Source organism: Astatotilapia calliptera, chromosome 7, assembly GCF_964374335.1.
Source record: "Astatotilapia calliptera chromosome 7, fAstCal68.1, whole genome shotgun sequence".
Taxonomy (NCBI): domain Eukaryota; kingdom Metazoa; phylum Chordata; class Actinopteri; order Cichliformes; family Cichlidae; genus Astatotilapia; species Astatotilapia calliptera.
Genome location: NC_137428.1, coordinates 43,929,307 through 43,952,382, shown reverse-complemented (window position 1 = coordinate 43,952,382; position 23,076 = coordinate 43,929,307). Strand labels below are relative to the sequence as shown.

Below are 23,076 nucleotides of genomic sequence, written 5' to 3'. Positions count from 1 at the left end.
TAACATTGTTTTATTAGGATGGTCTTTTGCTTTATGTAAGATATGTAAGTAGGCATAGTGACCTCTCTTCACTTCATGTATCATTTACACTGTGCTCCGCCTTATGCTATTTCAAGGTCTGGGTGCTTGTGCCACCTTCTGGTACATAGCCTGTACAGTTACCAAGACAAAATGATTTTCACCATATCATTACATTTACATTACATTTTATATGTCGGAGTGACCTTGAGAATGGCCTCACACATGTATGTGTAGTGTATGCTTTGTCGATTTCTCCTCAGTTTTAACCATGTCTAACCTTATATTTTTTCTTGTACACTTTCTGAAATGCTAGGTCTGTACACAGTGCTGGATGTTGATAAGGAGGTCAAAGTGAATCACCACCTTATCGTGGTAAGGGGTTTGTGTGCCCCAGTGATCCCAGGGGCTATGTTGTCGGAGGGCTTTTGCTTTGCCCCCTAACCCTACCCCCATCTTATCTCACTAAATTAAATATACTATATCAGAAAATATCAATAAATTAGATTAAAAATAAAATATTAAAAGAAGGAGAAAATAATAACAAGTATTAATAATAAAACACTTTTTATTACCACGTGTGAACATAATTGAAAGGTCTATGTCAGTCATCTGTGTTGGTTATTGAACACATCGATGTGCCTTCGGCCAAATATTAAAAGACACCTTTTGTGTTTTAGAGTGAATATAAGATGTACTATGCTAGATTTAGTTTTTTGAAGATGGGTTTCCAGCATTCAACTGTCTGGGGTAATGGAGTAATGAGCATTAACCATTACTGTGTGTAGAAATTTTCTTTACTGTGCCCAAGATTTTATTTAATGTAAACTTAATGTTGGGTTTATGAAACATGAACTGAGCACTCTTGTTCTTCAACTGTGCATGTGTTAGTGAATAATTTCTTTTTATAGGGAAACAGATTTGAGGTGCAGCGGAACAAGTACTGACAACATTGCAAGAGAGAAGCCTCTACTGCTACGAAAACAAAGCAGAGAGAATGATAGTGTTCAAGGAAGAAACCACATAATAAGAAACTGAAAACAGGCGGAGAACAAGGGTCGCCTTATCTCCCAGCCAAAGACGAAAGAATCAGAGCATTTACTAAAAGAAGTCATCTGTCATCCAACATCTTTGGACAAGTGCCACTAAATTAGACTGGATGAACAAATGGTTTTTGTTCATGGCTGTTTATCATCCATGAACAAAGAACAAAAATCCTTAAAAAAAAAAAAACACACACAAAAAACACAAAACAAAACATTACAAAAAATTGCTTAAGTTACTTTCCCCTAACAGATTTCTGCGTTAAAAACATGCACACACAAGGAGACAAGTCTTAATAACTTGAATTTAACATTCAGATGAAAGGTCATCTCTCTCTGTAATACCAGCTAAAACATATGCATGTTTGTAACACTGACGTCAGGCAACAATAATTTTAATCTAATATTGGCAAGAAAAAGGTTCCTTTAAATGTAGCAGTGACAGGAAGTGCACTGATTTTAGCGTGGCAGGAACCAGTGAGGGTTTAAACTGTCTCTCACAGTCACTGGTCAGGACAGTTTAAAAAAAAAAAAAATTATTATTATTTCAAGTACATATACAAATACGGCAATCAGTGCTGCACAAATTCAAAGGATTACAATGAATTGCCAGAAAGAACAGCGATTACAGTAACAATGTAACCAGATAAAACAGAAATAATGAATTTTTACATCGATATAGATGTGTACAAATGACCAAGATGCAAAATTGAGTGAAATGCTGCCTATTAGAGAAAACAAAACAAAACAGACAAACAAAAACAAAGGGGAAGCATATATTCAGTTATTGGATTCAGTGGGAAGATGCTTAAGAATATCATATAGTTTTTGTGGTTTATTTCCTTTAAGTAACTTAAGGATTTTATATATAGTTTCAATTTGTATAAGAAAGTAACAAACCTGGGGATGTTTTGGTAAATCTACATTTGTGTATGAAAAAATTTGCTATACATAAAATAACATTATGACATAGTCCATCTTTCTTATACTGTAGAAAAGGGCCAAAAGATTGGTCAGGACCAGTTGTCACAGTGACAAAACAGAATTGTACCACTCTGCTGCCATCTTCCAGACTCCGCTGTTTTAGAACAGCGCATGCGCTGGCCGTGACGTCTCGTGACGTGACATTTGAAATGAGCCGGGAAAGTAGCAACTGAGGAAGACTACGATGAAGTGAGAGCAGCTAAATGTGTGAGTGAGCTTAATAATACACTGTGTGTACAGGTGTGGGGACGGGATGGCGCTTATGGCAAAGGTTACGCTTCCACCTTCAGTCTGTTCCTACTTGTTACTTACGTCATGGGTTCATAAGATCCCTGTCATACGCTCGTACCTTAAACAGTGTACATGCTGTATATGCTCTCATATAGAAAGACTTGTTTGACAACCCGAGCGTACCGATCGCGCGCACGGTTAGGTTGCTGGCAGTAGAAGCAAACAGGTTTCCGTACATCAGTTAGCTGTAACTGCACTGCTTGTGGCTGGCTTTTATAGCTCTTGACCCTTACATTTCAGCGGTCTTCTTCTTCCCTGTCGTTGCTCTCGCTCTCGTTCACTCAGAGTAATGATGAATTAATAAGTTGTCCTTGTGTAGCGCTTTGTCTTAACACGTAATTTTATGTATGTTCCACAGACTTCCTGTAAATGTTTCAGAATAAGAGCCTGGTTAAGAAATGACTGTGCATTGACACGGTAACCCCCCTTTAATTTGAAACAGCTACCGGAAGTGCCGAGTTTGTATAAACAAACAAGACTGTAATATGGGTTTTGACAGCATATAAGCAGGAGCCAGACCTTTGGTTTTAGCTGTCCTTTCATTGACGCCTATTAAAGTTTATAAGCTGATCTTTTAATAAGTGTCTGACCTGTTTGTTAATCCGTGTGTGGACGTATTCCGGTAACTACGAACAGCACATGGAGTTCATAATTATGAAACCCGTCAAAATATAACGTACGTTAAGAAAACTCTGACCATTTGTGTATTATTCCACTGGTTTACTCTTCAGATCTCTCATAGTGCATTGTCATATTCATGCTACCTTGGTCCATCAAAATTGTCGAAGTGTTTGAATGGAGCCGTGAAGGGTCATCAGTGTAAAAGTGATGTGTGTCTGACATAATGCGCTCGCTTTAGGAGATGGCTGGAGCAGCAGTCTCACATGTCCCATGTCTACAACTTAAATGTTTAAGGTTTTAGAGAGGCAATGTTTTTCGATCCAATTTTCATTGTCGTGCCTGTTGCTTTTTCTTCTCCTTAAGCAGTTTGATATCATCAAAGTTCTACTTTAGTTTTGTGCATGACCTTCACCTGCATGCTTGACAGGTTAGAATTTTAAATTCCAATGTTAATGGTTTTAATTTGACCCTGTTTCAGAAAAATGGGCGACCTTGAGGATATCAGCCACCACATTCATGACAGAATAACTTCTATAAAACACATGCTGGATCTGTCAGTTATTGGTATGACATGTCCACTTGTATGAGAGTGATGATAGTGTTTGCATCCATGGGAACCACTGCTAAGTTTTGTGACATAAAATGTTCCTCTGCATACAGAATTGCCTCAAAACAAGACGAAGAAACTTGGACAAGAACTGTTTGCCCTGGAGAGACTTCTGGAGGAGTTTGAAAAAGGCGTTGACCAGCAGAAGGAGCACCTGAAGCATCTCAAGGTAAAGTAGAGGCGTTTGTTTATCTGTTGGAACAAACAAGTCTAACATTCACACCAATAAAGAAGAATAAGCTGTGACCGCCATAACTAATTTTAACTACTGCATAAACCAGTTAGTCACTGATACATGCCATCCAGTCAAGCCCCTGAAGTGATATTAATTTTTAGCATGAATGTCTTGCTTTTCCTTTGCTCAGAGTGGACCTTCAGGGGTGACTACATGCACAAAATAGAAATTCATTTTCTCCTGACAGTTTGATCAGCAAAATGGCTTTTTAATGCTTTCTAAATGAAAACCTAGATAAACAACATTTAGTTTCCTTAAAAAGCACCCTTTGAGGATGCCAGAATTTTGTGAATGCAGGAAAAATGGCAGAGATGAAAACAAATAATGAAATCATCCAGAGTAAAACATTAAGTGAGCGGAGGGTTTTAGGGTTTGACAGTCTCTTTTTCTCACTCAGGAACTTGATGAGGTTTTCCAGAAGCATCTACAGGATGTTCAGCACATTAAGAACAACATCCCTCCACACATGCCCCGGAAGAAGGGCCTGCTCAAGTGAGAATACCGGGATTGCTTACTTATGCTTTTTTTTTTAATGGAAAATGGGGGATTTTATTTTGAATAAAGCAGTATTTCTCTAATGATCTATGAATCAAATATATTTGGCAACCCGCTTCAGCATTTTTACCTTTTTTGTTATGTTACCCTTTCAACAGAATGTTGTTTGTGCTCAATTTTTTACTTCTCTTTGTTTGAAAAATTGGCACTAACTATCCAGCCCGGTCCTTCCTGTCGTGGATTTCCATACTGCCTGCTTCTCTGCTCAGACTGCTGTTGTAGCAGTCTTTGATAACACTCAGATGCTGAACCACAACTCCCGGTGTTACCATCCAGCTCATGGGGGGCAGCAAGAAGCAGTTGTTCTTGTTGCTCTCTGGAGATCCATCGTGAGGTGGAGAGTCAGTGAGCAGGTGGAGAGTTCATGTGCTGCTAAGTGGAGCTTACCAGAACTGCAGATGGATTAAGACAGCTGACTTCATTACTCTGCTGTTAATCAAAAAGTGCTTGGTTGTTTTTTTTGTTTTCCCCCCGCTCTTCTCAGCATAAAAACAAACGCATTATGTTTGCTTTCAACTGTTGCTGTACCTTGCTTGTAGAGCCCACCACCTTACAAAATATGCAGTAAATGCTTATGATCTGTTATTTTCCAGAGGAAGCGAACCTGCAATAAATCAGAAAGAAGCTGTAGAGGTTCAGCCAGCAGAAAAAAAGAGCAGCAAGAGTTTTGTCAGAAAGATGGAGTTTGTCACTATGCCAGAGTTTGAGAGCATCCCTCAGTAAGTATAATCAATCACTGTAATTCAAAATGACCTTATGTATGAAACCTTTGTGAAACCCACTTAAACAATCTAGGGAGGCTATCTCATTTTGACCTTGAGCCTTCCAGGCCATTCTTGGCACAGATGTTTCTGTATACAATGCCAGCTACTTGATTATGGGGTACCATGTATGCCTTGCCTGCTAGGATCTGGCAACGTGTGTGTGTGTGTGTGTGTGTGTGTGTGTGTGTGTGTGTGTGTGTGTGTGTGTGTGTGTGCGTGTGTGTGCGTGCTAGCTTGTTAATATCATATAATATGCTGGACACCTGTCTGTTCATTATGAGGAGTTTTCATGTCTTCATATCAGTGGCATCCATTTCCTCTTTATTACAGCTGGGTGTCTGATATCTGCTAAAGAATATTTGATGGCTTGGATCTTTTCCTACTGTTCAGCTGGCTTCTCAGCACCTGTTTTACTTTCTGGAAGTATTTGACTATTTTGCTTTCTGTAGCTCCGCCCCTTTGCTTTGGATCACCTTCCGTTTCGTTGCAGTCATTCAGGTATACTTATCCAGTCCAAAGGACATCCCGATATCCTTGCTTTAGATCTTCGTGTGGTGGAGCAGTGAGTCGATATCTCGCTTATTCCTGGCCTGCAGGACTAAGCGTCTAAGCTCTGGCTGGATCTGCTCTTGTGCTTTTGTGCTTGTGCTACCCGCCAGAGCTCATTTAGAGACTTCTTGTACCTCTTATTCATGCAGGACCTGTGTGTCATGACACCCTTCTGCATTTCTGTTAGTGACTGACATCCTTCCTGAGTTCTCTGATTTTATGACTTCCAGCCGTCATCATAGGGCAGTCTGGCTACAGTCAGCTCAGCAGATGTCATTGGTGGCTGGGCCTCATCTAGTTCAGTTACACTGCTCTATTCTACCATGGTTGGCTCATTATGCCCATACCGCTCACTATTGCTCCCATAATAGCTGAAGACATAACATGAAACGGTGTTTTTCTGATGTGTGTTCATACAGGTACATGAAAGGACGTGTGACATATGAGCAGCTCAATGCAGCAGTGGAGAGCATCAATACTGCTGTAGCAGCCAAGTACAAGATTGTCCATCAGTCCTTGAAAACACTCAACAATCACTCACGAAAGCTGCACCAGCGCTTTAAGGACCAAGAGACCAAAGATACAAAAGGTATCCTGCAAGCCAAAATTGTGTGCTACTTGTGTACGTCTCAGGAAGACAGAATGGGCGTGTAGGTTTTCAGTCATAGAGGTCATGTTAGTCCAAAGAGCTTTCTTTCTTACCAAGCTCCTTAGTTTGCAACAGAAGTCTTTCTTGCTTTAAGATCACATTTTAGAATCATTGTGAAGGTTTTTCTGATCACTTTGAAAGCATCTCTGGGTTTTTCCCCTCGAGACAGTGAAAATGTTAGACTTCAATATTTGATATGTTGTCTTTTTAGTGTTTTCAGCTAAGCATAGGCTTTTAATGATCCACAGACCTTTCTTCTGCCATTTATTTTATTTGTTTGTTTGTTTTTAAGTATTCATGAGTCATATAAAGCGATATAAAAATCATTTTGGACTAAACAGAGCAAACAAAACTGTCCTGAAAATTAAAAAACGAAGGATACCGGTGTTATACTTGCTTGTTTTTCTTTTGCTTTCAGCTTTGTGGGCGAATCATTAAATGCAAACCCACATCTCAGATATTTGAGATCACTTTTTTCAACTGGCTCTTTATAAGTACATTATCACATCCATATTGGTCAGTTTCTGAGAAAGGATTGTTTGTAAAACACAAAGTTTCACAGTTGTGCTTAAATGTTTTGCAGGTCAGTATTTTGTGGTGGAGGATGACATTCGTGAATTTACCCAGATGAAGGTGGACAAACGCTTTCAGGGGATTCTGAACATGCTGCGACACTGCCAGCGCCTGCGGGAGCTCCGAGGGGGAGGGCTCACCCGCTACATGCTGCTATGAAAAAGACTCTTTCAGTTAGTTTTTCCTTTTCTCTAGTACACTGCCATATTTGTAAATGGCTTACATAGGTAAATGTCATTTGTTGTGATAGGTAGACATACCAAACATTTAACACGCTTCTGGTATATATATATGTTTGCGTACTTAAACTTCTATATGTATGTTGTATTGTCATATAGTGTAATAATAGATACTAGTAATAATAAATGGCACATTTTCTCTTCTGTATCATTATGTTGTAATAATGTAATAATATCTTTACATGTCTGAAAGCTTGGTTATGATTAAATTGCTTTTTGTGGTTTTTTTGAGACTTCATTCAGAGATTTATAGCCCTTTTACACTAGCACCTCTGCTCAGCTCCGTTTCAGTCGTTTTCCATTACAATTAAGTACAACCTATTGTGCGTGAGGTCATTACAGCAACATTCCTGAAACTCCTGCAATATCATTTGTAAGCAACACAAACATCACAAGAATGGAAGATGTTGTAGCAATAGTCGCTCTCAAGACGCTATCAGAGCCAAAGACCACAAACCTGCCACAAGGTTAGACAAAGGGTAATACTGTCTGCTCTGGGACTACCCCAGGGTTACCTGGTAGTGGTTTATGAAATAAAAATTCTGTTCCACACTGAAAACTTTATATTCCAGAGGCCGCTGGATTAAAATGGAGGCTCTCTTTGTTGGTGCCATGGTGAATCCTGGTATCAGAGCTCCAATGGTCATTCATTATCTTACTTTAATGCGTGACTGGTAGAATAACTCGCATGCTTAACTCTGGAAGAACACACTCCGGGTTGATTAAAGTAAAGGTGATCAATCTCTTGATACTTAGAACAGAAGTTATGGTCAGGCTCAGTTTGTGCAACAGCTTCTCAGGCATTCACGTCATCAATGGGACGCTAACACACAGGCTGAAAGTAATAAGTAATTTTATATATGTATATGACTCAATGCCCCACACATGAATCCTGGAATACCTAGAACTATACAAGATCAGCAGGATGCTGAGAGCCTTCATCAGGAACTCAATGGGGATGTGGCAAACAACACTAGAGGCCAATTTCAAGCCTGTAGCACAAGTCACTATCGAGTGTGGGGTCTACAAAGGAGATGCGCTGTCCCCACTGCTTTTCTGCATAAGCCTGAACCCCCCTCAGTCCAATCCACACCACGAGGATCTACAGGAACGACATCTGAATGTCATTCGGACTGGAGAAGTGTAGTTGGACGGTAACAAAGAGAGGGAAGGTAGTCAGAACTGAGGGGATTGTAATACCGGACAGCTGCAAGTACCTGGAAATCCTAGGCAAATGGGAACCTTAAAGAGGCCGCTAGAAAAGCTGCAGAGAGTGAGGCAAGTGCTGTGGAATCAGCTGAATGGGAAAAACAAGATCAGGGCTATCAACACCTACGCCCTGCCCATGATCAGGTGCCCTGCCTGGATAATAAGCTGGCCAAAGGAGAAGACAGAAGCCACTGACATCAAGACGAGGAAGCTCATCACCATGCATGAAGGATTTCACCCCAAGTTCAGCATCCTGAGACTGTATGCTAAGCGGAAGGAAGGGGGCCTGGGACTGGTGAGTCCAGGATGAGGCAATGAACATCCACAAATACATCAGGAAAATGGCCACAACTGACTGTGTGCTTAGTGAATACCACAGGTGGTAGAACCCCGAGAAAGAAGAGGAGCAAGAGGGGGAGCCATCATAGAAGGACAGGCCCCTGCACAGTATGTACAAACGCAAGATACAGTACAAGATCCATAGAGGGTGGGTTCTACCACACCAGACAATACCCCAGGTGCAGGCTGTGCAAAGCTGGCCTTGAGATAATCCACACAAAACAGCAGGGTACAAGATACTAGCAGGCAGGTCATACATGGAATGCCGTAACCAAGTGGCCGGCATAGTGTACAGAAACATTTGTGTGAGTATGGCCTGGAAGTCCCGGCCATAGTCAATGTTTTTTTGTTTTTTTGGGTTTTTTTGCCTGTCCCGTTTGGCTTTTTTGCCATCAGAATTGTTGTCTAAAGGCAAAGAAAGATGCCCAACGGATTTACTTTACCAAATGGACCATCCCAGCCTTGCCGTAATGGTCTATTTGATTCACCTTTGCTTTTATTGTTTATTTTATTTTATTTTCACTTGCTACACACGGGACAGACTTGACTGGGGAAAAGAAAGGGGAGAAAGAAAGAGGGAAAGAATAACAGCGGAAAAGAGGGACGGGGGAGAAGGGCAAAAAACAAAAACCAACAAAATAAGCAGACAAAAAATACATATATCAATCACCTGAATCACCTGTTGAGAGAGAAAAAAGAGAAAACAAGCAGAAGAAAAAGAGAGCAGTATAATAAACAACATCACGATGATCTATGGGAATATAACAGTAAATACTAAATATTAAACATTATTGAGCAGCACGTAAGATCGACAGCGCACAGTGTGCTTTGAGGTAGGAGCCAAAAAGGGTGTAGTTTGTGTGTGTGAGCACTCGTGTGTACACCTGTGAGCGTGAGCGCGCTTGTATTTAAAAGGTTCCTTCATGTAATGATCTGCTAGAGGGTGTGGGGGGGCCACAGCCCCGTCCTCCAGGGCATGAAGCAGGTATGGAGGAGATCAAAACTCCAGACATCCAGAGGCCCCCAGAACACAAGAGACCAAGGAAGACCAACAGAGGGGCAGCCGCGCCACTGTCCCAGAAAGAGCTGACGGCCATAGAGCAAATAATATCACATTGACGGCCATAGTCAATGCGATATTATTTGCTCTGCTGCTTATTTTCCATCCTTAAGTACAGCGTGTGTTGTGTGTGTGTTCACGTTACTGTGCTGGGTAAAGGCACACTGTGCGGTCAGTGTGCTCTGGTGTACTCTTGTTCGTGTACCACGAGGGGTCAGTCTGAGGAGCTCATCGCCACAAGTCCCTGCATGTGTGCCCCTGTGGGCAGTCTGCTTATTCTCAGTGTACAAGCCCACTGAACTGAGCTGGAACAACTTGTCACAGCTCATTGCTGATCCACGAATCTGCTCAGGGTCCCGGAGTACAGCAGGAAGAGGCTCCCCTTCAAAGTAAAGCAGTTCCGTGCGTCACAGCGCTGTTTGTCTCCGCGGTGATTTCACTCGAAGCTGAAGTTCAGGAAAACGCTACAGCACAGACTCCGTCCTCATGGACCTGGAAACCGCTCAGCACAGTGAGCCGTGTCTGCCTCTGTGAGGGAGCAACAGGCTGATTTCTGCCTCAAACCACCGCAGTGAGGTAAGCAGAGCCGCACAGCCGAGCAGCTGTCCGCAAACAAAGCGCTTGTCCTGGTGTGTGTGTGTGTGTGTGTGCCCGCTGTTTGGTTCTCCGTCAGCCTTCAGTTCAGCTTTCAGCTTCTCCAAAACTGGAGAAGCTGAAAGCAAATATCATAAAGCGTCTTAGTAAGGTATGAAAAAGCCCTCTGAAAATACAGAATACTTACTATAAAAACACAAATAATACGACAAAGTAAAACAGTACGGTAGAGCTCAGTAAACCCATTAGAGAATAATTAGGAAAATGTAAAAGGCTTAAAAATAAGGTGCAGTAAAAATATATGAGGAGTGAGGAGGGAACAGGAGTCTGCTGGGCAGATGTCACACGGGGTATGAAAGAGTTCATGCAGGTTTTGAAGAGCTGATTACTGACACACACAGCTATGCTCTGGGTGTATGAGGCCTGATGGGAGGGAGCTTTGCAATCTGGCCATTCTCTTTCCAGCTGTTAGCTTTTCTCTCTCAGTACAGTTGAGCTGCTTGCTCAGCACAGGCATGCTTCCATTCATGCCAGCCTTTCCTGCTCCAACCCCGGAGGTTGAAAGATCATCACCACCATCGCTCATACTCACTTTATTAAGCAGTTGTTCCTGCACTGCAGACAGTGCATTTCTGTGTATTCATTTGGCAGAAAATTAAAAAAATTTAATTACCACTTCTAACAGTGGTAGAAAACACCCTCTTCCTTTGAGGACTAACCCGAGAAGCATGCTGATGTACTGAAGGTGGGGCACTGCGTCAGTGCTCCAGGTAGAGGGTCGCCACAGCGCATCATCTGCCTGCATCTCACCCTGCTCCATGTAACATCCTCCATTTGTTAGCGCAACCTCTGCAAGTTCTCCTTCACTGCATCCATCAATCCACTCTGAGCTCTTGCTCGTTTCCTCCTGCCTGGCAGCTCTAGATTGAGCATCCTTTGTTCAAACCAGCTCAGCGTCGCTTTTCTTGTTGCAGTGTGTCTCTCACAAATCATGACACTCATTACCACTCACTCCACCCTGCCTTGACTCTCTTCTTCACCTCTCTTGTACACTTTGCTTTAGAAGGTGGATCTCAATGATTGTAGGGTCTGTCTTACAATATAAAGCATACCTCCACCTCTCCGGGCTCTCCTCCACCTGCTCTCTGTTCTCACTACAAATAGCTATGTCGTCTGCAAACATCACAGATCCACAGAGCCTCCTGCGTGAGCTCGTCTGTCACCTTATGTGTCACTTCTGACTTCTGAGATGACCAAAAGTTTACAAAGTGAATTTAATATGTTATTTGTTTGGACCCAAAATGTGTGATTGAGCCTGTGATTTCATTAGAGAGCTGCTTTCACATAGAGTTGTGTAGGCTCAAAAGTCATGCTTTAGTTACAGGTTGTTCCCTGCTGACCAGCTTTAAGGCACTTTCATGTTGGCTTCACTTCTCAGATCAAGAAGCTGTCCATCTTTTATACCGTTTGAGCTTGTGTTTATGTAATTCACATTCGGCTCACGCTGCCTTTTGACTTTTCCTTCAACTCATCACCTTTTCCATCAAGACAAATTAAACATGATTAGGAAAAGGCAGATGAGGGAATCTGTTGATGAGCCAATAAGGGTTAAGAGGTTTACCACAGAAGAAGAACCAAGCAGTGACATCTCCTGTTGGACATTCTCTGTTCTTGCTTTAGAGCCTAACGGAGGGACCGTATTGATCATGGTCTTAGCTGCTCTTCCACACACAGTTAGTGAGCAGCTGGATCGTCTGTCTGTTTCAGATCAAGTGTGGAAACCGGGGAATCTGCAAAATGAGCAGGCCTCCTTCATGCTGACAGACAGGCGGAGTGCTGTGTGGATGTTTCAGAAATCTTTGAGAACATGTGGCTGTCAAGCACTCCTATTTCGAGCTTTATCTTACAGGCTCTTTAAAAGGCAGAAGCACACACTGTTGCGTTTCTCCGGTCTGTCTGTGGCTCTGTCACACAGCAGTCAGCCGTGCTATGTGGGGTTAACCAGTGCTGCATGCTTTACTGTTGAGTCATGCTCTCTCACTCTGCTAGCATGTCTTCTGAACGCTGTGTTTGTTGTTCTGAGTCGTACTTGTTCTGGGTGTTGTGATGCACAGCAGTGCAGTGTGTGCTTTCTTAAATAAATGATTGTGTGAGACATAATGCAGATGAATGCTGCTTGCTTTACTTTCTCGTTAGTGTGACCTTGAAGCTGACAGGAACTAGAGAACAGAGTACAGACTAATGTTCCAGCTGCAGTCCAAGACAGTGGAGTTTGAGTCCATCCAACCACAGGAGGACAGACCATGCGGAGAGGCAGCTAGGTGATACTGAGGTCAGCCGGTAAGAAAACACGAGATGGAAACAGCTGACTCCCTGATATGTTGGCTGTTCTTCATTTCTAACTTTTTATCTTGTTTCTCTCGGGCTCCTTAGCTGGTTAGCAGCAGCTAAAATTTCTTAAAAGCCAAGTTGATGGCCAGTGACGGTGTTCTCTCAGATGGATTAAAAAGTAGAAATTAAAATGCTTGTATGAGATGTCAGAAGGTGCCGGCGTACATGACTGTGTGCAGACAGTCCACACAGGCCCAGCTGTTACTGCAGTCTAACACAGCGTCGCCCATTGCTGTGCTTTTCTGATCCCACTGACTGATTCAGTTTGTTTCCAAAGAGAGTGTAACCCAGGTTTCATTTCTCTGTACACAGTCTACAGATGCCCCCTGAATGCAGCACAGGCTGGTGGTGACAGAAAACAAGTTCAGGATTGGGAATGAATTCGTGCCAGTGACCACAGGAAATGCACAGACACAAAAGTTATTAAAATGCTGTGACGTCACAGCGAGCAGACAGTTTCCTCTCAGGCGTCTTTAAAGTGAACTCGACACTGTCGGAGCACGGCTGATGTTTTTTCAGGAGGTCCTGCGTAGCGCTTGTATGTTGTGCTGTGACTGCAGCAGTAATAGAGACAAACAGTCTGAAAAGAAGCTCCCTCACTCTACATCGTAACTGTTCCCATAGCGAAGCAGGACAGACAGAGGTTGGTGCTTTGAGCTGTAGGCACATACATGAACAGCTCTCATTAAAATCCTCTTTTTGGCTTTTTTGTCTCATGCTTCATTTTGCTGAAAAAGGCAAAGGTATCAGAAGCGTCTGCTCTGTGGTCTTATCAGAGTGCCGATGTCACTGAAAGCACGCTCTCCTGCCCGCCATGTCACCATACTAGTGCTGTTCACAACACTGCCAAAGCAACACTACCAAAGCTAACAAAGTTTCAGGAGAAAAGTCGGTCCATGTGCAGCCTTGTTGTTTCAGTGATGATTCTGCGGGCTGATCTGTGCTCCTAATGAAGCCACTGTGTCACCCCTGTGGAATTTGGCACATGTATAAATATCTTTGCAACAGTAATTGCCTGCAAGTGACAGCAGCCAGAGCTCAGCTGTGTGATTGCATCTGAGGTCAGGATAGTTTGACTTGAATTGCCCAGACACGTATACTTGCCAGTTTGTGCTAACATGAAAATAAAAAGTGAAGCAGAGACGTAATGGATGGTGTGTAAGCCTTCACAAAATCCAAACCCATGACTTATAAAGATTCATAACAACTGTACAAGGATGATTTTTTAAATCACTTGTATTTTCACATATTGTGAGATTTGCATAAACCTCAGCGTGTAAAGTTTGAGCTGTGAACATCTTACTGCTGCCATTCTTCCCCAGCAGCAAGAGCGCCTCCCAGAAGTCCACTTCCACAAAAGTAGGTCACAATAGTCCCAGAGATGCACCCAGCAGTCACTTTGTTAGTCACTGCCAGTTACCACAAACACTCGAGCACAGTCCTCTGTCAGTGATCAGGGTTAGGGAATTACTTTTTCACACATGGCCAGGATAGCTTTTAAATTGATGAATAATCATTTAATAAATGCATTTGGTGTTTACTCAGGTTATAGTTGACTAATATGGAAATTGGTTTGATGATTTGAAACATGGAAGTGTGACAAATATGCAAATAACTAAGAAATCGGGAAGGGGCCGATAGTTTTTCACAGCGCTGTCTGCAGTAGTAAAACTCTGCTGCCATTGGCTGCGTCTCTCTGTCGTTCTGTCATTGTTCCTGAGGGCGGAAGCAGCAGCAGTCCCAGGTTGATTTAAAGCTCCAGACACTGAAACAGTCAGTTAGAGCCCAAAACCACAGTCTGCACACATGTTCACAGCACGGTCTGTGTGCGATTCTTTCTATATATTCTCGGCACCTGTGACACTGACATTAGTAATTCCTGGAGTTATAGGGGCTTAAAATCTGCATGATTAAGTGGGCGTGGCCTCTTTGACAGGTGGATGGTGTCAAAGAGTTGGAGTCCCAGAGCCGGACCTCTCATCCATGTTTGTGCTCTTTGCTGACAGACAGTCATAAAGTCTGTGCTTTTTATTTTATGTCCTCATCTGCTAAACACGCTGTAACGTCCTTCTCTTTAAACTGAATTATTTGTCCAGTTCTCTGCCTAATGTGATGTTGTACGTCATTCTAAAATATTCTGGCATATACACACGGTTAAAAATAGCTGCTGAGTAGTTCCAATTTATAATTAGCAAAGAACAAGAGTAGTTAAGCTTAGACCTCTCCAGTGTCTTTTAACTGAGTATATATTATTAGTATTTAAAAGGAGCATCCATCCATGCCAAGATACTGAACCCTGATTTGCCCCTAATGCATCCACTACAGTGTGAGTGCGTGTGTGAATGTTAAACAAAAGTTTTTGTATGGATGTGTGTGACTGAGGGGATGAGGCTTCTAGTAAAGTGCTCAGAGTAGAAAAGCACTATGTCAGTTCATATATTAACCAGTTCTCCTGTGTCTGTCTGGACTTGTGTTCACAAGTATGAATGAATGATGAACAAAATATAAAGATTGCATAATATTCCCCTCTTCACCATCTATCAAATTTCCTATGCAGCAACCCACCCTGAGGTTGAGAGACGGGGTGGACTATACCTTAGACAGGTCAACAGCCCTGAGATGAGCTGTGGACATACTCACATATTGGCCTGTGGCCAGTAAAGAATCACCAGTTTGTCTTTGGAATGTGTGACGAGGCACCCGGAGGAAACCCCAGCAGGCACAGAACATGTCCACGCGGCTGCTTTGAAGCAGGCATGGTAAGCTTCATATATAGTATGCTGTTGAAAGCACAGTGACTCGTAGGACATGCACAATTGCAGTGAGTATAGCCTTGACATTTCCTATATTGTTGCCGTACGTGGTAAAATGATTAAATAAGGTTGGTTGTTGAGAGATCCACAGACAGACACTTTGACAAGTGATGAAACTGATATTTCTCCTTGTTGTAACATCACACTCAGAAACAATATCTTGACATGTCCTGGCAGGCTGGCCACTAAATGAGTGTAACGATGGACTGGAACACTTGTAGACATGTGTTGCTGACATCAACTTTAACCTGTAATAAACAAGTACTGTTGCATTTTCAAAGTTTTGGTACCAAAAGCTTTGTAAGTTGTTCTGGTGACAGTTCACTTCATAATTAATCCTTCTGTCAGCAGTCACATCATCAGTAAACTCCAGTGACCCGCTTCCACTGGCAGGCATACATGATGACAACAGGGAAACATAAGGTTTCCTGCACCACGTTTGACAGATGATGACAGATAATGAGCTGGTCAATGCTTTTCTCTTACATCATTCTGGTACAAGTTAATCTGGCTGTCATCTGTCCACTGATTTTTTTTTCCTAGCACTGAGGTGGCCTTCCTGTTCGTGAGTCTAACCAGTGGCTTGTACCTTGTTGTAAACCGTCTCTTGTACACTTATTCACTCAGGAGTTCTCTTGTTAGATGTTGTAAGGGCTTTTCTTCCCCAGGAAATAATTCTGCAGTCGTGAACTTTAGTTGTTTTTGTTGACTTCCAGGCCTGTTGGTTTTCCTGAGCCACCCGGAGCGTTGCTTCTTTTTAAGAATGTAACAGATTGTTGGTCACTCGTAAGTTGTTTTTGGTCTTTCTGCACTGACATCAACCCTTTATGGACCTCGTGTTGTGAGTTCCAGTGAACAGATCTATTAGCTGCTTAATTTGTCATTGAATGATTCATTTTTAATAACTTTATGCATTTTTGTGGTTAGAAAAGTGGTGACACTCTTCTCTCAGATATTTCATTACTTAAACAAAATTACTTTTCCAGAGTTAGCTGTAACTGAGGAAGTGACATCTGTGCTGGGTTGTGACAGCGGTCACACTACAAGTGTACAACTGAAATATGCTAGGCCCACCTCTTCATGTGGGCCAAGGCTTAGTTTACTAAACTGTTTACTAAAATGTGCACCAGTGAGTCACTGGGCGTGTGAGTAAGAGGATTCACCACCATTGCAGCTCAGTAGCTAGACCGGCTCATCTAACAGTGTACTGGAAACATTCCGATGGAGTTTTGGTCAATGTTGAAATGATTCCATCACACAGTTGCTCCAGATTTGTAACAGTTTCACCACATCCCAAAGGTGCTCTGTTGGATTGAGATCTGGTAAATGTGGAGGCTGTTTGAGCGCAGCAAATATCTCTTTGAGGTGATCTGAGCTTTGAGATGTAGCACATTATTCTGCTGGAACTATACATTGGGATGCACGTGATCAGCAGCAATACTCAGGTAGGCTGTGGGATTGAAACACATCTCAGTTGGTACTAAAGGGCCAAAGTCTGCCACCACCACAACACAACACAACCACACCACAACACAACCACAACCACAACCACCCCACACTACCTGCAGCAGCTGCCTGAAATGAATAGACCTAGCGACTCATGTCTTCAGTCTGGCCTCACTGATTGCTCCAAACACACCAGGTTACTGAGAGATGTGTGATAAATCAAAACAGCACAAAAGTGCAGTGTGTCTCGCAGTTGTGATATCAGCAAATACAGTTTAATAATGAATTAATAGATTTTCATTAATCTTCTACACCAAATTCTCAAAGTGTTCTGTTCGTTTTCATTCTCTGCTGTTACCTCTGGTCCTTAGAATCTGGGCCTTGGTATTTTATTCAAGGTGAAAGCCTGTAAAATGTGGGTTAAAAGCTGGCTGAGCTTTGCCAGAAGCAGCAGCTGATTGGCTGTGGCTGAGCTGGTGTGTTGTGATAAGAGCCCAGCCTTTTGCAGCTCCACTGTGCAGTCAGAGGAAGTCTGTGACGGAGTGAAGCACAGCACCCCTCACTTCTTCCTTCCACTCTCTCTCTGCTACTCTGTCATTCCTGCCATACCAGACATAGCTTACCACCAGCTGAGGTAGGCTCTCACCATAAATTTTTGGAAAGAACAGCCGGAGTCAGTCTTAAAACACATAATTACAACAAGTTGTGGAAACATGTCCTTCTCTCTGTTTCTGTCGCAAGAGCCAAGTGTGTGTGTGTGTGTGTGCGTGTGCGCGTGCATGCTTTTTCAGTCTTTATATGTGTTTGACATACAATGGCAGTGTGTGTATGTTTTCTGCAGTTTACATAATGTACGTTGGAATGCTTAAAACTAGCAGTGAAACTAGCAGTAATAATTCCAGTAATTAAGAGGAATTTTGGCCCACCCATCTTTGCAGAATTGTTGTTATTCAGCCACCTTGGAGGGTTTTCGACCATGAACCGCCTTTTTAAGGTCATGCCATCCATCCATCCATCCATCCATTTTCTGCCCCTTAGCCTGGGCTGGGTCGCAGAGGCAGCAGGCTAAGCAGAGAAGCACAGACCTCCCCTGCCACCTCGTACAGCTTGTCCAAGGGGAACACCGAGGCATTCCCAGGCCAGGCGAGAGATATAATTTCTCCAGTGTGTCCCCGGTTTGCACCGGGGCCTCCTCCCGGTGGGACATGCCCGGAACACCTCACTCAGGAGGTGCCCAGGAGGCATCCTTATCAGATGCCCAAACCACCTCAACTGGCTCCTTTTGATGTGGAGGAGTAGCAGCTCTACTCTGAGCCCCTCCTGGAGGGCCCACCCAATCTCTAAGGGAGAAGCCAGCTACCCTTTGGAGAAAGCTAATTTCCGCCGCTTGTATCTGCGATCTTGTTCTTTTGACCACTACCCAAAGCTCGTGACCATAGGTGAGGGTAGGGACATAGATCAGCCGGTAAATCGACAGTTTTGCTTTTACGCTCAGCTCTTGCTTTAGCACGATGGTCAAATTGCGAACAGAATTGGTGACAAAGGGCTGCCCTGGTGGAGTCCAACACAAACAGGGAATGAGTCCGACTTATTGCCAGTTATGCAGAGCAAGCTCTTGCAGTGGTTGTTTAAGGATCGAGTTCTCCAAGTCCACAAAACACATGTATACTGGTTGGGCAAACTCCCATGCACCCTCAAGTATCCTTGAGAGAGTAAAGAGCTGTTCAAGTGTTCTGCGACCGGGCGGAAAACCGCATTGTTCCTTCTGTATCCGAGTTTGACTAACGGAGCCCCAGCCTGCTGCCTCTCACCAAGGGCAACTCCAAACTGAACCAGAGTCCAGCTCTTCTCCGGGAGACTGGTTTCAGAGCCCAAACTGTGCACTGAGGTGAGCCTGACTATATCTACCCGGTACCTCTAAACCTAATGCACTAGCTGAGGCTCATTCCTACCCAGAGAGGTGACATGCCATGTTCCAGTCGCTAGTCTTGGTAGAAAAGAGGATCGTTACGTCAGGTTTTGCTCCGTCAAGTTTGTATGTCTTAGTCCTGGTCTTAGTGTTAGTTACTTCCTGTTTTATTTTAAAAGTGTGACAAAGGACCCGACGCACACAACTTTACAAGGTACGTGTATGTTTATTTACATTGGATTTTTGCTCAGTCTTCTCGTACAGCTTTCCAGCTGCCATACTTCCGTTCAATCCAACACCATACACACCTCTCCCATCAGCTCTCGGTATCCAACCTATATAGGGGAGGCATGATAAGATAATGGAAATCAGCTGTTCTGGTCAGCCTCCCTGACACCACACCCTGAACCCACTGCTTCATCTCTCCCCTGCAGCTGAACCACAAACCACACTTCACCACAGATAGTTGCTTGTGTCAAGTGTGTTGTGTTGAGATTTCCATCTCCTTATCTCATTAGTTAGATTTAGTTTAGCTCTGTGTTGTTCCTCTGGTGTCTCCACTCCTTCCTAATGTCCTCTTGTGTATTTAAACCCTCAGTTTGCATTGGAGTCCTATTTCTGCCTTGAACATAGCAGTCCATGACACTTCTAAGAAAGGATGCAATCAAGATAACTCTAGAGACGAGTTATCTGTTTTACCCTTATCCTTTTTTAGCTTCCTTTCTGTCCCTGCATTCTCACTCATACTTTCACACATTTAATGCTTCCAGGGGGTTTGGGATTTTCAGTAAAATAATTTTATTTCTTTGCTGGAGTTTTAGGGTTAACCCTGGGTTTTTTGTACTACAAAGGTGGTTGACTTCTTACTGGAGTAAATCACAATGGTGACTTAAGCTGCTCCGAAGCTTCATTCACTTCTCCGAAGTTGTGCATTTTACTGGTATATTTTTATAACCTTTTGATATTTTTTGTCGCCATTTGATAACATTGCTGTAGTAGGTAGTAGTTAACCCTGGGTTAGCTTAGCGATTTGATAACCAGCTTTGTATGACCGTTTAGCCTGATCGCCAGTGTTAAGATAAGTGAAAGATACTGTCACGGAGGAGCAGGGAGGACTCGGCGCAGACTGAAATCTCAGAAAAACAGGTTTATTTACACACTCCAGGTGCACTATATACAGGTGAAGGAGAAGGGGGCCAGGGTTCCCAGGGGTGCAGAGCGGGGTCGGGAAAAGCGTCCAGAGTCTCCAAACCAAACACGAGAAATCTGCATACAGAGAACAAGAGTTAGCACGGAACTTTCACGGACAGCGCTCAAAACTGGCTGAGGCTAAAGTAGCACTGACGAGCGTTACTCAATAGTTCAGCGGCGAGGTGCTCTCAGTCACTGCCTTAAGTAGCGGGAGCAAACAAGGTGAGGAGCCACAGGTGATTGCCTACAGGTGGTGGAGGCCGGGAGCTCACAATGAGCTCCGCCCAGGCAGCGAGCAGAGAGAGAGGAGAGAGAGAAAAGACAAAACATAACATGTAGCCACACAGGGCCAGCCGAGCAGGCACGGGGACCATGACAGATACCCTGGATATGTTGAACGAGCTTCGTACTGTAGGGCACTGCTCATCTACTAATTAGAAGGTTGGTGGTTCAATCCCTGCCTGCTCCAGTGTGCATGCCAAATAACCTTGGGCAAGATACTAACCTCAACTTGTGCTCCATTGGAGTTTGAGTATTAGAATGAAAGTACTTAAGCATAGGGGGAAAAGTGCTTGTTTGAATGGCTTTAAGTGTGTTTAAGAGGCTTGTTGTATAAAGAGCTTTGAATGCTCAGCTAGAGTAGAAAACCACTATTTAAGAACCAGTTCATTTACCATTTTACCTCTTGTATTCTAAGATCTGCTTTCTCTTCCAGCTGATTTAGCTTCCTCATGCTGAATCTTCCTTCATTTTGTCTATAGGCTATAAATCTAAACTGTTTTCCACTATTATATGATGGAGCAGTCAATACAGCGAGGACGACCAGGTCCTCGGTTACTTTCTCCTTTTGAAAGTCATTTAAAGTTGTTCTGCTGAGCTCCCTGGGTTTACTCGGCCCTGTAATGAACTCTACACCAGGTGTGAACACAGAGAAACAATCAATTTCCTAATTTTCTTTTTTCAAAATTATAACAATTTCTTCGGATCTCTCACCCTTGAAGACAATGTGGTCTTCTGATGAAAATCCCAGTGTTGTTGGTCTTAGCACTTTTCAGGGATAATCAGTTTATGTCCATCTCAGACCCCAGATGCCAATCAGTCATAGGATCCCGTAGGTGACACCAAGGTTGTCGTGGAAATATGAAAGGAATTGAGGTGCACACAGCACAGAAACTGTTTTTTATTTTATTTTCTCTTGCAAAGGCGTCGAACAGCAGCACAGGGCAGCAGTCTGTATGCAGTCTGTAAGCCTAGAATATTTATAGAGTATAGTTAATCTGTCTGCCATGGTCACAGAACACTGTAACAACAGATAACTCGCTCATCAGCATGTGCTATAACTGAACGATTAGATGGGGACACAATTTGACCGTATGGAGCCTGCCATTTGTTAAGGTTGGGACTTATTAAGGCTTTTAACACTGAAGCAGAAGAATCCTAAAAAAATCCATGACAAATTACAACCATTTATATAAAACTGCAGCTGTGAGTTATTTTAGTAATCAAGTACACTGACAAGTATCCCATATCAGTGACATTCACATCCAAAAACTGACTGCTGTCTACAGTGGAGTAGACAGCAGTCAGTTTTTGGATGTGAATGTCACTGATATGGGATACTTGTCAGTGTAATGTCTACTCCACTGTAACCTATGTTGTCCGCGATCAAGACGAAAACCACATTGTAAAAGAAGAGAAGCACTAAAGTGCTGACTGTCATCATTTGTCCCACAGTGAGCAGTAAGATGCAGCGCTTTAGTGACAGACTTCGGCCTGCAGCGTCACTGAAAATGACTTCTTTGTATTTGAAGAGCAGGATACTGCTTCCTTTCACTCAGACACTGAAGTTATTGAATATTTGAGGATCCCGAACTTTTTCAGGATAGACTCTTTCCATGAAACACAGCAATACCCTCGAGTGTGCCTGTGGAGAGCTTCTTCAATCTGGGGAGTCTTGTGCTAACTCAAAGAAGTCAAAGGAGGAACATATTGGATTTAAAACTTCTCCCCATGAGGTTTAGTCCACTGGTAAGCTATTATTTGGCAAAGGAGCAGCTTTTCCCCTATTTTCAGTATTCCATTTTAACATGCTTTTTCCTTTTATTCATTTTTTTCTTGCACATATCTAACAAGCCTGTAAATTTCTTCATCTGTTGTTTGACTGATTTTGCTGTGACCTGTCCATAGTTGGATCCAATATACTAATAGGTGTAAAAAGGAAATCGAATGAACAACACTTAACTCTTAATTCTAAACCTGCACAGTGTATTTAACCTTCTACAGCCCACTGTTGCCCTCTGACCCTCACCCAACACAATCTCAAACCGAAAAAGTGTTAGACCTCCATATTTACCAAGAGATATGAACGCAGACATTATGACTTTTCTATTAAAGTTAATGTCCACACTTATTAATAGACACAGACAAAATAATAGTTACTAAAGCCCGAGCCACCAAAAGGGAAAAAGTTCTCTGTGTCATTCTACCCGACCAAAGAGACTTTATGAAATCCAGAAATGTGCAGATTTTTAAATGTGGTCAGCTTTACTAGAAACCAGAGAACACACAGATTACCTGATTTGTCTACCCTTTTTTTCTTTAAATGATATATTATAGTCTCTCTTGGGTTGCTTTTGCAGTTTGTTTTGGATCGTTATCATCTGTGGTGATAACCGTGAACCTCTTTCTGCTCAGTGTTGCAGCATTAGTCTAAATGTGAGCAGAGTGCTGCCCTGTACACTTCACAATTCATCCTGCTGCTTCTATCAGGAGTCGCATCATCAACAAACACCAGTGACCCGCTTCCACTGGCAGCCGTACATGCCCATACCATAATGCTCCCTCCACCATGCTGACAGATCATGTGGATGCTTCAGATCATAATCTTCTTTCTTCATACATTTCCTCTCCATCATTCTGCGAGTTTCAGTGAACAGATGGCAAATGCAAGTTCAACACTTAGAACTGACTCCAGATCTTTTATGGGTCATGAATCA

At 42.9% G+C, this 23,076-nt stretch overlaps 2 protein-coding genes across 7 annotated transcripts in view; both read left to right on the top strand.

The window, feature by feature from the left end:
• Positions 1–2,112: 2,112 nt before the first annotated feature.
• Positions 2,113–7,352, top strand: ska1 (spindle and kinetochore associated complex subunit 1). Of its 3 annotated transcripts, none has more exons than XM_026177021.2 (7): positions 2,113–2,252; positions 3,436–3,521; positions 3,618–3,733; positions 4,197–4,291; positions 4,948–5,073; positions 6,087–6,256; positions 6,900–7,352. In XM_026177021.2, the coding sequence occupies exons 2-7, from the start codon at positions 3,440–3,442 to the stop codon at positions 7,046–7,048; spliced, it is 738 nt and encodes a 245-aa protein (XP_026032806.1). In that variant the 5' UTR covers positions 2,113–2,252; positions 3,436–3,439; the 3' UTR covers positions 7,049–7,352. The 3 variants fall into 3 exon arrangements, with proteins under 3 accessions (XP_026032806.1, XP_026032808.1, XP_026032807.1); XM_026177023.2 differs by lacking the exon at positions 2,113–2,252 and adding an exon at positions 2,279–2,316; XM_026177022.2 differs by lacking the exon at positions 2,113–2,252 and adding an exon at positions 2,846–3,012.
• Positions 7,353–10,020: 2,668 nt separating this feature from the next.
• akap13b (A-kinase anchoring protein 13b) overlaps positions 10,021–23,076 on the top strand; it is a 58,297-nt gene continuing 45,241 nt past the window's right edge. For all 4 annotated transcript variants that reach the window (XM_026174787.2, XM_026174789.2, XM_026174788.2 and 1 more), the window contains exon 1: positions 10,021–10,312. The gene's annotated coding sequence lies outside the window, so the exon portion shown is untranslated. The remainder of the gene's footprint in view (positions 10,313–23,076) is intronic.

What these genes read in the sequence shown, in the direction of transcription:
- ska1 (XM_026177021.2), top strand. Translation starts at nt 3,440, where the DNA reads ATGGGCGACCTTGAGGATATCAGCCACCACATTCATGACAGAATAACT. An exon ending in AGCACCTGAAGCATCTCAAG is followed by an intron (nt 3,734 to 4,196) that starts GTAAAGTAGAGG and finishes TTTCTCACTCAG; the next exon opens with GAACTTGATGAGGTTTTCCA. An exon ending in GAGTTTGAGAGCATCCCTCA is followed by an intron (nt 5,074 to 6,086) that starts GTAAGTATAATC and finishes GTGTTCATACAG; the next exon opens with GTACATGAAAGGACGTGTGA.